The following is a 14,858-nucleotide window of genomic DNA, read 5'->3' as shown; positions in this document are numbered from 1 at the left end:
AACATGAATTAAATGGTTGACCAATTTTGATGATGGATGACCAAGTCGTTTGTGCCATCCATCGGGTGTAGTACGTTCATGAACATAGGCAACGACATTTTTGGAGCTTGGTGGTAGATGCTCCGGAAATGGGTACACTCCATCTTCACATTCGCCTTTGAGTAGTATCGCTCTCGTGATCCGATCCTTCATAAAAAAATAAGTAGGATGAAATTCAAGGTAAACATTATTATGCTTGGTAAAGTGGTGAACAGAAATAAGATTTTTTTGAATTGTGGGAACACAAAGGGTATCATGTAAATGAAAGACACGATTAGACGATGCAAGAGATAATGAACCAATATGAGACACAGGCAAACCTGATCCATCACCAATTACCACCTCATCAGTACCATCATATTCAGAATTAATTGACAGATTAGAGAGGTCGGTTATCATATTGTGAGATGTCACCAAGTCAACTAGCCCCTTGTGATTTTTTCCTTGGGAGGATGTTGCACAATTTGCGGTGAAGTTAGCGGAAGACATTTTTGGGCAATTTTTGGCCGTATGTCCCATTTGATCACACCATTGGCATTTCAGTTTAAATTTCCTGTGGCCCAAATTGGAGGGCCCATTTTTGTGATGCCAATTGTTGTTGCGAGTCTTGTTGGAGGAAGACTCAGGGCACGGTTTATGTTGTCCAGAAGCACCTCCTTGCCGATGAGAGTAATGAGCAGTGGGAACAAATGTTGCTGCCGATTGATTTTCCAACCGTCGGAGGTAACTCTCATGACCTACAAGAAGATCATGAATTTCCTCAATTTCAAAGAGGTCTCACGAGCACAAATGGGTGCCGCAATTTCTCTAAATTTAGGACCTAATCCATTGAGAATGTAGAGGGTTAAATCATCATTCGAAACCGGATGATCAATGATTGCGAGTTCATCGGCAATCACTTTGATTCCGTGAAGGAAATTAGTGACAGTGCGAGTTTCACGAGTGCTCAAGCTCAAATCTTCCTTGAGCTGCATCGCATGCATCCATGATTTTCTTGCGTATAAACGGTTAAGTGCTGTCCAAGCCTCATGGGATGTTTTGTAGGCAGCAAGAAGAAGGGAAATAGTGGTGGAAGTGGAAGCAAGGATGGCGTGGAGGATAAGTTTATCTTGGCGAACCCAGTGGGAGTTCGTGGCTTTGGAGGCAGCGGAATTTGTTGCATCAATGGCAGGGCATTTTTTTACACCCGTGACAAAGTCGATGATATCATAGCCAATGAGCAAGACTTCAAATTGAGCCCTCCACTAGGGGAAGGTAGAGGGGGTGAGTTTTTCGTTGATGGTAGTGGCAGAATTGCTGGTGATAATAGGTGAATCAATGGTAGATGCAGAGATAGCAGCCATGTCATAGGAAGCAAGAAAGGAAAGATACTTGTTAGAGGTTTGGCTTTGCTCTGATACCATAAAAGAGAATTCACTGTATTTTTTTCTATTCATGTTCTATATCTTTATACAACCCGAGAGGCCTAATTTTAGGCATTCAAAAATATATAATGGAAAAGTAAATTTACAATCACAATTAAAAGCAATATTTACAAAGATAGGAAGACACAAAATCTGGTAATGTTCATGGTGACAACTAGACTTGAGTTGGCACTTGTTTGAAAGTATTAGTTTCCTTGATATTCTCATCATCCCAAATCCACTGCCCATCACCGTCCATGCTCACCACTTTCCTCACTCCTCTATCCCACATATCCATCATCTCAAATCCTTCCAAACGGTTCCTCTTTCTTCACACCCTATTATTGGCGTGCCCCCACTAATCACCTCACATTCCACCATACCACCCATCATCAATAATCCCCCTTCTCTCTTACCATCCTTCACACCCATTTGTCAACAGCCCATACCCATCCTTTCTAACCTTCATACTCACCCATCTCATCACCTTTCCACTTTCCATCCATGAATACACCCACTTCCATACCTATATATTCCACCAATCTTTCCACCCCTCATGCACACTCGCTCCACCACCACACCATTTTTCCTCACCACTTCCTCCACTTGAACTCTCTTCCATTCTCGCTCATACCCGTTTCATGCCCGCATCTTCCTATCCATATTCATACACATTTTTCATATATACCCACCGAGACACTCCTCTCACTACCCATTGAGCCAAACCATTCCATCAAACCTTCATAAAACCCGCTTGGTTTTATCTCCCACATACCTAAACACCCACTAGCCAAGGCCATTTGTATAACATGCTAGGAAATGCAGAGCAGATGAAGAGAATCATGCAGATAATGAGGAAAGCAGGCCTCCGTCCTGATGTTTTCTGGGTATCCAGATACCAATAATGCTGAATTGAATCCCCCTTCTCTCTCCGACACTACCACACGGTTGAATGCAAGCTTCGTGGATTTGAAAATTTCCGTTGCCCAAGGTCGAATATATTGGCAAGTTTGGCTTGCAATTGAGAGGCTTCATGACATCCTGGATACTTTTCTCAACACGCTGGGTGGTCGGAAAGGACCTTTTGTTTGATAAATGTCACTTAGCATGCTTTTTGTATTCCAGATAGTTAAACCAGATAATCATGGCCATTACTCGGTGTGAGATATGATGCTGCATGGGTTTTGTCTTTTGGAAAACTTACGAAATCTGGTCTTTCAAACCATGCTGCTGCAAGCAGAGTTGCTAGTTGCAATCATTTTCTTCATGAGGATTACCCACAGATTTATGGTTTTGGAGGAATGGTTGCTTGCAAAACTGAGTCAGGCACCAAATCACTGAATGACATGAAAGCACCTGAATGAAGGTGTCATATTGCAGAACGAGAAGTGGTGTTAGAGAAGGAGCGGGGAGAATTTGAATAATGAAGCAAGGATTGCATCTGGTCATGAAGGACATAGAGCTTATAATGCTGAAAATTCGGTTAACTATGTACAATATCAAGATGGTCAATCCCATGAAGGGATAATGGAACAAAACACTGGTGGGCGAGATCTGAATTATAGTCAGTATCAGGAAAACACCTATCCAGGGTGGAGGTATGACTCGAGTTCTGGACAATGATATCAAGTGGATGGTTATGATGTAACAGCCAATGTTCAACAGGGCACTGAGACCAATTCAGTTAGTGATTGTGCTGCTTTGGATGGGAAATCAGAGGTCTCTTATTTACAGCAAACTTCTATGTCTGTTCTGGGAACTGTAACTGAGATTGGGATCACTGAGAACGTTTCTAATTGGAACAATCTCTCACAAGGGAATGACAAGTACCCAGAACATGTGGTTTTTTGATCCTCAATACCCAGGTTTGTATTATGACACAGTTGCCTAAGAATGGTGCTCACTGGAGTCATATACTTCATCTGTTCAGCCTACTATTCAAGCTCAGGGTCAGCAGAAGGAAAATGAGGTTGTGGGAACTGCAACTGAGAGTGGATTGACAGAGAGCATTTCTAATCGAGATCAGGTTGCACAAGGTAATGACAAGTACCCAGAACATATGATTTTTGATCCTCAATACCCTGGTTGGTATTATGACACAATCGCCCAAGAATGGCGCGCCAACAGAGCAACTCCAGCGACATCCCTGGGCCCACGCATTTGTGTGTCCAGTTGCATGGCTACCTTTAGCATGACCACCTTTATGCCACGTGCCATCTCTCATTTCATCATTTTTTATTTTGAAAATAATTTTCCTAAACCCCATTTTGTGAATAAATTCTTCAATTCTGGTTTTAATTAATTTCAAATCTCCAATTTTTTTTTTCATCCTTGACATTTTTCTTAGGTTCCAAAAACCCGCTTTTCAATCAAATTTGGCTGTCATTTTCTTTCTGGCAAGCCACTTTCACATCTTCTTTGATTTTTAAAAATGTTTTAAAATAAACATGAATTTAATCTCATAATTCCGAATAATGGAATTTTTGGAATTAATTCATGCAAAAATAAATGGGCTTTGGTGGGGGCCCAATATGGGTGATGATTCCTCTAAAAATAAAGTTGAGTGAAGTGTTATGTGTGCCATTGATGATTTCGTATATGGTTTAGTGGCATGTGAGTCATGTTTTATGTTCATTTATTGTACACTAACCTCATTTCTTGATAGCGTATGGTGACTCGTTGCCAAGGTACGCACCCGCTCTCACTCTAGCCATTCTTTATTGAGCGTTTTGATTCTCACATGTGCATGTTTGTTCTGGGTATCCATTGTTTTCCTTACCAATTGCCATGATTGCTGCATTTTATTAGTAGAGACCCGACTTTAGGGACTTAGAGGAGTGCTACGGTCTTTACCGTACCTTCCCAATAAGTAACCTGACCTCTGAACCCGATCTGATTTTTCACATACCACTTTTTCCAAAATAAGGAGTCACACTTAGAGTTTTCTTTCTTATTTTATTTACCCTTCAACAATAAAACAAAAATAAGTGACGACTCTAAGTCATTTTCTAACAAATAAATCATTTTTTCAAATTAAAAATCGAGCTTGCCATCGAGTGGAAATGCATGAGCCGAAATATGGGGTCCACAATACCATATATTGAGAGAGTTTGAGTCTATTATTATTATTATTATTATTATTATTATTATTACATAATCTATTAAGTCCATGTTTTTTTCCTTTCTCAATGATTACTACATGGTCACATATCATATGGTTCATTTCTCCCACAATCTATTATTTTTCATGGTCTAGTACATATGGTCCATTGGTAATTTGTATTGATAAAGTTCAAGATCAAGCATTTACCTGACTCTCTAACTCCTTTATTGTTAGGATACTTACCCTATCTTCACCATTGATATGGTGTCATAACCAAAGTGCTACTTAGCTAGCAGCAAATCCAGTGTTTCATGCAAGGAGTAAACACATCAAAATCGATCTCCATTTTATTCGATGCAAAGTTCTCCAACGAGCCATCACCTTTGATTGCAAGTTGGTTTAGCTTGTTAGAGAAATTCAAATTTAAAACAAAAGAATTTCAGCTTAGTATCTCTCTCTCAAATGTCATGATGTTCAACACCAACATAAAAACATATAAGCATTCACGTTACCTACTCTAAAATTTAATAATACTTGATTTATTATAATTTCAATCTAAATGGACCATCCTTTTTAATTTATTGTGTCTTTCAAAAAATAAAAATTTGATTTGAAGTAGGCATTTGATTAGAAGAAATAAAACTTAAAATACAAATAATAAAAAACTATATAAAGATTATTCTAGCAATTAAGGATATTATCAAATGCTAAGTCATTTCTATAGGGAAAACATTATTTAACCAACTATGTGCCTAAAACATATAGAAATTTAAATTATTGGAAAAATGGTAACTTAGCATGATGGTGTACATAATCCATTATTTGATAAGGATCCTTTTTTCTAAAGATATTAATTTCAAATATTATCATTTCAAATATGATGATCCTTAATTTTCATTTTCATTATGCTAATTCAGAAGCCTCTAATGATTGAACCTGATCATTAACAAAGAGTGGGTATGCCCTTCTTCAATGTGAAGTTTATCCATACATAGAAAAATCAAAGTAGTTGACTAGACCAGTCAATAAGGCTCATTTCACACTCTTTTCAAGTTGCAGGAAAATTGGGACGGCAACCCTGTTGGGGGGATAATTTGATATCTCTCTCTTAAATTGAACATAAAACAAAAGAATTCCAGCTTCGTATCCCTCCCAAAGGTCATGATGTTCAGAGAAGCTAAACTTGTGGCGTTAGCAGTCTTCCACACTTTCTTGCTTGCAATTTGTGCTGCTAATGGAAACCAGACATGCCGGCCCTCTTCTTGTGGGGATATTCAAAACATCAGCTACCCTTTCCGATTGAAAGGTGATCCATCAGGGTGTGGTGATCCTGACTATGAATTAGTCTGCGAAAACAATCGTACTATGGTCAACCTCATCCTTTGGAAATACTATGTTGCTGATATCAATTACGATCACGCTACCATTCGGGTAGTGGATCCTGGGGTGGAAAAGGGCAGCTGTCTCTCATCTCCTCTCAATTCCTTGACAAGAGAAATCTTCTATTATTACGGTACATATTATTTGGGGGGGAAGGGAATGACCAGTACGGCAGTTTTAATGAATTGCGACCAGCCAGTAAGTGACGGCAGCTACATTCCTATCACTCCTTGCAATGCGACTTCATCTTCCTCACAAGCATATGTTTATGCACTAGTCGGAGGCGAGTCCATGGAAGTGGGAGATATTAAGTATTCATGCACCATCAGCAGGACTATTATTACTCAATTCTTGAAGCCCGGCAATCTTTCAATGTCAGATTTGCAAGAAATGCTGCTTCTGGGGCTTGAACTTTCATTCTTGAGCTTCCGCTGCAAAAGCAAATGCGAGGTGAAAGGGCTAGTATGCGATGTGAATTATGGCAGTCATACCGTACAGTGCTCACGTATGGGCAATGTTTATTTTTATTCATTCATGTATTTATTTTGCTTTGCAAGCATAAGTCCCTTATAACTAATAATATTTGCTTAATTGGTTTGATCTTGCAGTTTGGAAATCTCTGAAATCGTTCTTTTCTAATCTGCTAATTATAATCAGTGAGACTTTGGGAGTTTACTTTTATTATCTTTCATGTTCATTTTTACTTCTATTATCTTTCTCATGTTAAATTCAATTTATGTTGTTTTTCTGTTAACAGGATATCTATTAGGTGTGGACTACTTAATCGAAAGTAAGGCTTATTAGTTCCATTTGTTGTAGAAGAAACATACTGAATTTCTTTTTTTGTTTTTTTGTTTTTTTTCATTCCACTAATTTCAAGATGGTACCTATGGGCTGCTTAATATCATTGTCTAGTTGGGAGCAAAATACAAAAGCTTCATCTACTTTTACCATTGACCATATTTACTTATTTAAACGTGCAGACTTCGGATATCTTTCATATGGAGGCGTAACAACTTTATATGGTAAGGCTTTGAGAAGTTCTTTATAATAATAATAATAATAAAATTATTAATTTGATGATAAAATGAAATGATAATTTATTTTTGGAGTTCACTATAAATGAATAAAATAAAAAACTGTTATTCTAAATTACACATTCAATCCCACAATAGTCAATATGTTGTATGTGATTAATTTTATTTTTAATTTAAATACATATAATGAATTTCTAAAAATTTTAAAAATATTATAAGACATTTGAGACTGAGGTCATAGCTGAATAAAGAAAATATATTTAAATTAATCAATAGTATAATAAATGATTGGATTTTTCGTCCACTTAACTAATAATAACTATGATGATGATTATTATTATTAATATTATCCTTTCTCTTCTATCCTATCCATCTCTTCCTAATTTTTAATCAAAACCAATAGCAGTAATAATATTTCTCTTGTATTTGTTTCTTGCTCATTTTAAATCTATCATATGTATGAATCTTTCTTTTCTTGAACTTAATAATTTTTGTTCCTCTCATATTTGCAGTTGGGGCAGTCTTGATATCTCAACTCATGGGTAAGGCTTCCAGATCTCAATAAGTATATAATTGCACACGTCTTATACCTCTTTTTGCCTGGCACTTTTGGAATCCTTTCATTCAAGATAAAAGCTGACAATCAAGTTTGGCAATGCATTTGGTTGTACAAAATGAATCATAAATTGAAATTCCAATTTGTGAAATTCAGAAATTTTCTTTCAAATAAAATTATTATTATTTTTAAAAAAATTTGTGATGTATTTGATTTCAAATTATTCCCAGATTTGTTAGAGTACAAGGAAATTGAAGAATAGAGTTGGAATTTGGCATCTAATTTCATTCCTTAATTTTGTACAACAAAACAAATTTTCTCAATTGATTATTCCATCCTTTATGTATATCATGCTGTCACCCAAAAGAAAAAGAGTCACATGACCATGTTTGAGTGGAAATCCAAAACCTAAGATATAGGTGAAATGACCTTTTCAAAACTAATTTTATTTGTTGCATTTGATGATTGAATGTGGTTAGATGATTATAAATCTTCCTCTGACGTTTTTCATATCTTTAACATGTGATTTATATGTAGTCATGATCATCATCGGACGAGCTGTGATTGGTATTTTGTGCCTCTTTGCCTATTTAATTTACAAGTTTCGACGGAGACACTTATCATTAGATGATGATATTGAAGAATTCCTACATAACTACCAAAATCTTCGACCAATCAAATACACATATTCAGACATAAAGAAGATGACTTATAATTTTAAGCACAAATTGGGTCAAGGAGGTTTTGGCTCTGTGTACAAAGGAAAACTCCGAAGTGGCCGCATTGTAGCTGTAAAAATGTTGGTTATGTCAAAGGCTAATGGGCAAGATTTTATCAATGAAGTTGCTACAATTGGAAGAATTCATCATGTTAATGTGGTGAGACTTGTTGGATTTTGCATACAAAGATCAAAATGGGCCCTTATATATGACTACATGCCCAATGGATCTCTTGATAAGTTTGTTTTTCTTGATCAAGAAAACAACATTCCTTTGAGTTGGGAAAGATTATACAAGATTGCACTTGGAGTAGGACGTGGGATCGAATACTTACATCAAGGGTGTGATATGCAAATTCTTCATTTTGATATCAAGCCACACAACATTCTTCTCGATGAAGACTTCACACCAAAAGTTTCAGATTTCGGTCTTGCAAAATTATACTCAACAGATGAAAGTATTGTATCAGTCACTGCTGCTAGAGGAACCTTGGGCTACATTGCTCCTGAATTGTTCTACAAAAACATTGGAGGTGTATCATTTAAGGCTGATGTTTATAGTTTTGGAATGTTGTTATTGGAAATGGTGGGAAAAAGGAAGAATGTGAATGCATTTGCAGAGCATTCAAGTCAAATATATTTCCCATCTTGGATTTATGATAGATATGATCAAGGAGAGGACATGGAAATGGGAGATGCCACTGAGGATGAAAAAAAGTATGTAAGGAAAATGGTGATAGTTGCACTATGGTGTGTACAAATGAAGCCTGTGGATCGTCCTTCAATGAGCAAAACATTGGAGATGCTTGAAGGAGAGATTGAACTATTGAAAATGCCTCCTAAGCCAACTCTATGGTCTATCGAGAATCATGAGCAATCCATGATAGAGGTACCAATTTCATCATCCAATTCCATGGGTACAATCAGCTTAAATGGAAGGTAGTCCTACTCCATCTAGTTGCTTATTTTGTAATCCAATAATAATGTGTGATTGTGTCTTATGTGTAAGGTTTCTATGAGATCAGTGTATGTAATAAAATAAAGTTTCTACTTCAAACAATAGTTTGGTTCCTTGTAAGAAAGGTTATGTACAAGTAATAAAATATCATTTTTAGATGTTTGAATAGTGTTCTTGCTTGCCCGTAAAATTATCAAAGAAAATCCTCCATTTCCTTTGAAGTTCTATTTTTTTTTTCAAGTATTCTACAAAAATAATTATTAGGGTTGTAGATGTTCAAGTAAGTTATTTTGTTATAACTTGTTGCTAGTAGTAATCTGGGCTTTCAAGGAACAATAATGCCAATTACAACATTTCTTTTGTAAGTAATTCCATATAGTTTTTGTTAGAGAAGTGTCCTTGGGCCCTCTAAAGGTTACAATTACATTCTTGGACATTGGATTGCACCATTCCATATATGGTTCTTCAAATTAGTGGACACTTTGATTTCTCCATTCATAGATTTCTACTCCTTGTTGAAATTTAATTAGGACTTTGATCTTACCCTTCACACTTTAAATCAGGCTCTCAAATCAAAAGTTGCATTTTAATAGAGAAAGAATTAACAAAGAAGGAACAATTTGAGAGCTCAAACCTTTCCTTGGTATATGTCTATTACTATAATTCATTATGAGCATAAAATTGTAAGAGTAAATAAATATTCAAAATTTTAAAATGGTCTCCTACAACTCACACCCTTTCAATAATTTCTGTGGACCATTGTACATGTGGTCAATTTTGATGCTTTATTTATTGAATATGACTTTTCAAATAAAACCATCGGGTCAATTTTCTTGACACTAAAAGTAAGTTGGTCCTTATATTTAAAGGACTATTTCTTTTATCTTTAGAAATGTGAAATGTGCTAGATGTGATAGGACCATAATACTACATGAATTATGTCGATAATACCATACATTTTATTCCAGTACGTATCTATGAGTAATGTCTATTTTAATTTATTTATGAATATATTTTGCTTGCTAGATTTCCGAAGCTTCACTCCCATTAAATATAGAATATGGGGAATCTAGATTTTCCATGAATTGGTCAAAACCTGTGTGTGGAAGTTGTGAAGCAGAAGGTGAGAAATGCAGGCTGAAGATGAGTAATGGCATGTAATCTGAAATTGAGTGCATAAAGAAGCCAGAAAAAGGTACGTGCTACACAATATTAGCCCATGCCATATTCCTTTGCACCCTGATATGGAAACGGAAAATTTGACATAATTTCATTTTATCTATTCGTATCTTGATATGGAAACATCAAAGACCCAAAAAAAAAAAAAAGAAGCCCTGTGGGAACCATGGGAATGAACACAAAGTCATAGGCTTCAGTCCAAGAACACCACCTAAAATTAATCTGTATGGCATCATAACGTGATAGATTATGATTTATTAATTTCAAAAGCATAACCAGCTACTAAGTTTATTATTATCTCTTACAGGCGCATAAAAGAAAAACTAACAATTACTGGTGATTTTCTATTCACACACATATATATGGATTTGCATTTGAGATCAACTTTAGTTGTGTCAGTTCTTTGAAGAAAAAAAAAACTTTCATCATGCCTTGAAGTGAAATTTCCATCCTCAATCCCCATTAAATAACATATAATTGTCTTATGTGGAGAGTGTAAAAGCCTACTAAATTGGTTCAATCTATTTAGTAGCACCAAAATATCAAAGCAAAACCCTATAATATGCCTCTTTCAACAATTTAATAATTTGCAGCAATTATCATCTATAAAAGGGATTTTATTTATTTATTTTGCTAAAATGAGAAAGAATGGAATTCAAGTTAATGAGTAGTCATTTGAATTACTTAGGAAATTCATGTTTTAATCCAATATTTAGTAACAGTGTCTAAAGCATGTATTTAATATAATAAAAAGTTAGATAGACGCATAATTAAGACCATTATTTTCAATAATTCTAATACTTCACCCATTAAATAGGATAACAACTTGCAAGGACCTCATTTCTTTCACACAAACATGTGGGTATGTCTTATAATTAAATAACTCACCATGCTTGGCTAGCTATATGGAAAAATCAAACATTATGGGCAAGTTGATGTACCCAGTCACCCCCATACTTCAATACTGACTAAGATAGTCAATGTTATAGAAAAATCAAACACTGTGGGCAAGTTGATGTCCTTTTTTACCATTAATTTTCTTATTAAGAAATGAGGTACTTTTAGAGAGTTACTAATTTCCTTATTCTTAAGAGAAAATTCATAAGAAAAATTGATGATATGATTCATGAAGAAATAAACAAAATCAAAATCCGATTTTGGAGAGCCTTACATTAGTCAATAAAGGCATACTTTTTTCAAATTAGAAAAATGCAGGGGATACCAAGTTAGGTTTCACTAGAAATGTAGTAGCAAATTCCATAAAGGCAAAATAACAATCTAAACTCACAAAAGGAGAATTATTTGAAAGTTTGAAGGTGAGTGCATAGAGAAAGATATACAACTACAAACAAAAAATGATCTCTCATGGTTCCAAGTTGTAGTCCCCCACAATAAAATGATGCATGAATCAATTTCTTTCCTCATTGGTCCCACAGGGACTTGTCAAGTTTGAGAGGCTGAGTGTCAAATGCTATTCATTGTCATAACTAGAATCCAAAAAAGATGATAAGATTCGTAATGCAATGGCTAAGAAGTTTTGCTACTCCACTTGCTTTGCATTGGTATAAGGTCTATCCATAGATGTCCAAGCATAAATATGACTTGAAGTAGAGATGGAAACATGATGCCAATAGAATTGATTGGTACATAATATTCCATGGAGAAAGGTGTATAGATAAGATATAACCTATTAAACTAGATTGGAGGTTTATAAATTCATAAAAATCAATTATATTATATACTTATACCAAATATGAGTTTTTTTTCTTTGTTATTTTTTTCCCTCCTTTTGAAATTCAGATTTGATCTTAATACATTTATGGATTTGCTTTTGAGATCAACTTTAGTTGTGTCAGTTCTTTGAAGAAAAAAAAAAACTTTCATCATGCCTTGAAGTGAAATCTCTGTCCTCAATCCCCATTAAATAACATATAATTGACTTATGTGGAGAGTGTAAATGCCTACTAAATTGGTTCAATCTATTTAGTAGCACCAAAATATCAAAGCAAAACCCTATAATATGCCTCTTCCAACAATTTAATAATTTGCAGCAATTATCATCTATAAAAGGGATTTTATTTATTTATTTTGCTAAAATGAGAAAGAATGGAATTCAAGTTAATGAGTAGTCATTTTAATTACTTAGGAAATTCATGTTTTAATCCAATATTTAGTAACAATGTCTAAAACATGTATTTAATATAATAAAAAGTTAGATAGACGCAAAATTAAGACCATTATTTTCAATAATTCTAATACTTCACCCATTAAATAGGATAACAACTTGCAAGGACCTCATTTCTTTCACACAAGCATGTGGGTATGTCATATAATTAAATAGCTCACCATGCTTGGCTATCTATATGGAAAAATCAAACATTATGGGCAAGTTGATGTACCCAGTCACCCCCATACTTCAATACTGACTAAGATAGTCAATGCTATAGAAAAATCAAACACTGTGGGCAAGTTGATGTCCTTTTTAACCATTAATTTTCTTATTAAGAAATGAGGTACTTTTAGAGAGTTACTAATTTCCTTATTCTTAAGAGAAAATTCATAAGAAAAATTGATGATATGATTCATGAAGAAATAAACAAAATCAAAATCAGATTTTGGAGAGCCTTACATTAGTCAATAAAGGCATACTTTTTTCAAATTAGAAAAATGCAAGGGATACCAAGTTAGGTTTCACTAGAAATGTAGTAGCAAATTCCATAAAGGCAAAATAACAATCTAAACTCACAAAAGGAGAATTATTTGAAAGTTTGAAGGTGAGTGCATAGAGAAAGATATACAACTACAAACAAAAAATGATCTCTCATGGTTCCAAGTTGTAGTCCCCCACAATAAAATGATGCATGAATCAATTTCTTTCCTCATTGGTTCCACAGGGACTTGTCAAGTTTGAGAGGCTGAGTGTCAAATGCTATTCATTGTCATAACTAGAATCCAAAAAAGATGATAAGATTCGTAATGCAATGGCTAAGAAATTTTGCTACTCCATTTGCTTTGCATTGGTATAATGTCTATCCATAGATGTCCAAGCATGAATATGACTTGAAGTAGAGATGGAAACATGATGCCAATAGAATTGATTGGTACTTAATATTCCATGGAGAAAGGTGTATAGATAAGATATAACCTATTAAACTAGATTGGAGGTTTATAAATTCATAAAAATCAATTATATTATATACTTATACCAAATATGAGTTTTTTTTTTCTTTGTTATTTTTTTCCCTCCTTTTGAAATTTCAGATTTGATCTTAATACATTTATGGATTTGCTTTTGAGATCAACTTTAGTTGTGTCAGTTGTTTGAAGAAAAAAAAAAAGACTTTCATCATGCCTTGAAGTGAAATCTCCGTCCTCAATCCCCATTAAATAACATATAATTGACTTATGTGGAGAGTGTAAAAGCCTACTAAATTGGTTCAATCTATTTAGTAGAACCAAAATATCAAAGCAAAACCCTATAATATGCCTCTTCCAACAATTTAACAATTTGCAGCAATTATCATCTATAAAAGGGATTTTATTTATTTATTTTGCTAAAATGAGAAAGAATGGAATTCAAGTTCAAGAGTAGTCATTTTGATTACTTAGGAAATTCATGTTTTAATCCAATATTTAGTAACAATATCTAAAGCATGTATTTAATATAATAAAAAGTTACATAGACGCATAATTAAGACAATTATTTTCAATAATTCTAATACTTCACCTATTAAATAGGATAACAACTTGCAAGGACCTCCTTTCTTTCACAAGCATGTGGGTATGTCTTGTAATTAAAAGCTCGCCATGTTTGGCTAGCTACAAAACATTCTATATGGAAAAATCAAACATTATGGGCAAGTTGATGTACTCAATCACCCCCATACTTAAATACTGATTAAGATAGTCAATGCTATAGAAAAATCAAACACTGTGGGCAAATTGATGTACTTAGTTACCCTCATATTTCAATACTGACTATGATAGTCAATGCTATAAAAGAATCAAACACTATAGGCAAGTTGATGTACCTAATCACCCTCATACGTCAATACTGACTATGATAGTCAATGTTATAGAAAAATCAAACATAGTGGGCAAGTTGATGTACCTAGTCACGCTCATACTTCAATACTAACTACGATGGTTAGTGCTATATGTACCTAGTCACCATTTTTCTTCAATACTGAGTATGATAGTCAATGCTATAGAAAATTCAAAAATTATGGGCAAGTTGATGTACCTAATCACTCTCATACTTCAATATTGATTGTGATAATCAGTGCTATAGAAGAATCAAATATTGTGGGCAAATGAATGTACCTAGTTCATGTACCTAATCACCCTCGTATTTCAATACTAACTATGATAGTCAATGTTTTAGAAAAATCAAACATAGTAGGCGAGTTGATGTACCTAGTCACCCTCATACTTCAATATTGACTATGATAGTCAATGCTATAGAAAAATCAAACACTATGGGCA

The 14,858-nt window shown here is 34.5% G+C and overlaps 1 protein-coding gene across 1 annotated transcript; it reads left to right on the top strand.

Annotated features, from left to right (window-relative positions):
• The first annotated feature begins 5,580 nt into the window (after positions 1 to 5,580).
• On the top strand, positions 5,581 to 9,352 carry LOC100854342 (rust resistance kinase Lr10-like). The gene is made up of 6 exons (XM_059743336.1): positions 5,581 to 6,430; positions 6,534 to 6,581; positions 6,683 to 6,715; positions 6,909 to 6,950; positions 7,475 to 7,504; positions 8,056 to 9,352. Exons 1-6 carry the CDS (start codon positions 5,707 to 5,709, stop codon positions 9,177 to 9,179), a joined length of 2,001 nt encoding a protein of 666 aa, XP_059599319.1. The 5' UTR covers positions 5,581 to 5,706; the 3' UTR covers positions 9,180 to 9,352.
• Positions 9,353 to 14,858: the final 5,506 nt, after the last annotated feature.

This window comes from Vitis vinifera, chromosome 16 (assembly GCF_030704535.1).
Source record: "Vitis vinifera cultivar Pinot Noir 40024 chromosome 16, ASM3070453v1".
In the NCBI taxonomy this organism is placed as follows: Eukaryota; Viridiplantae; Streptophyta; class Magnoliopsida; order Vitales; family Vitaceae; genus Vitis; species Vitis vinifera.
This window is presented reverse-complemented; position numbering and strand designations above follow the sequence as displayed.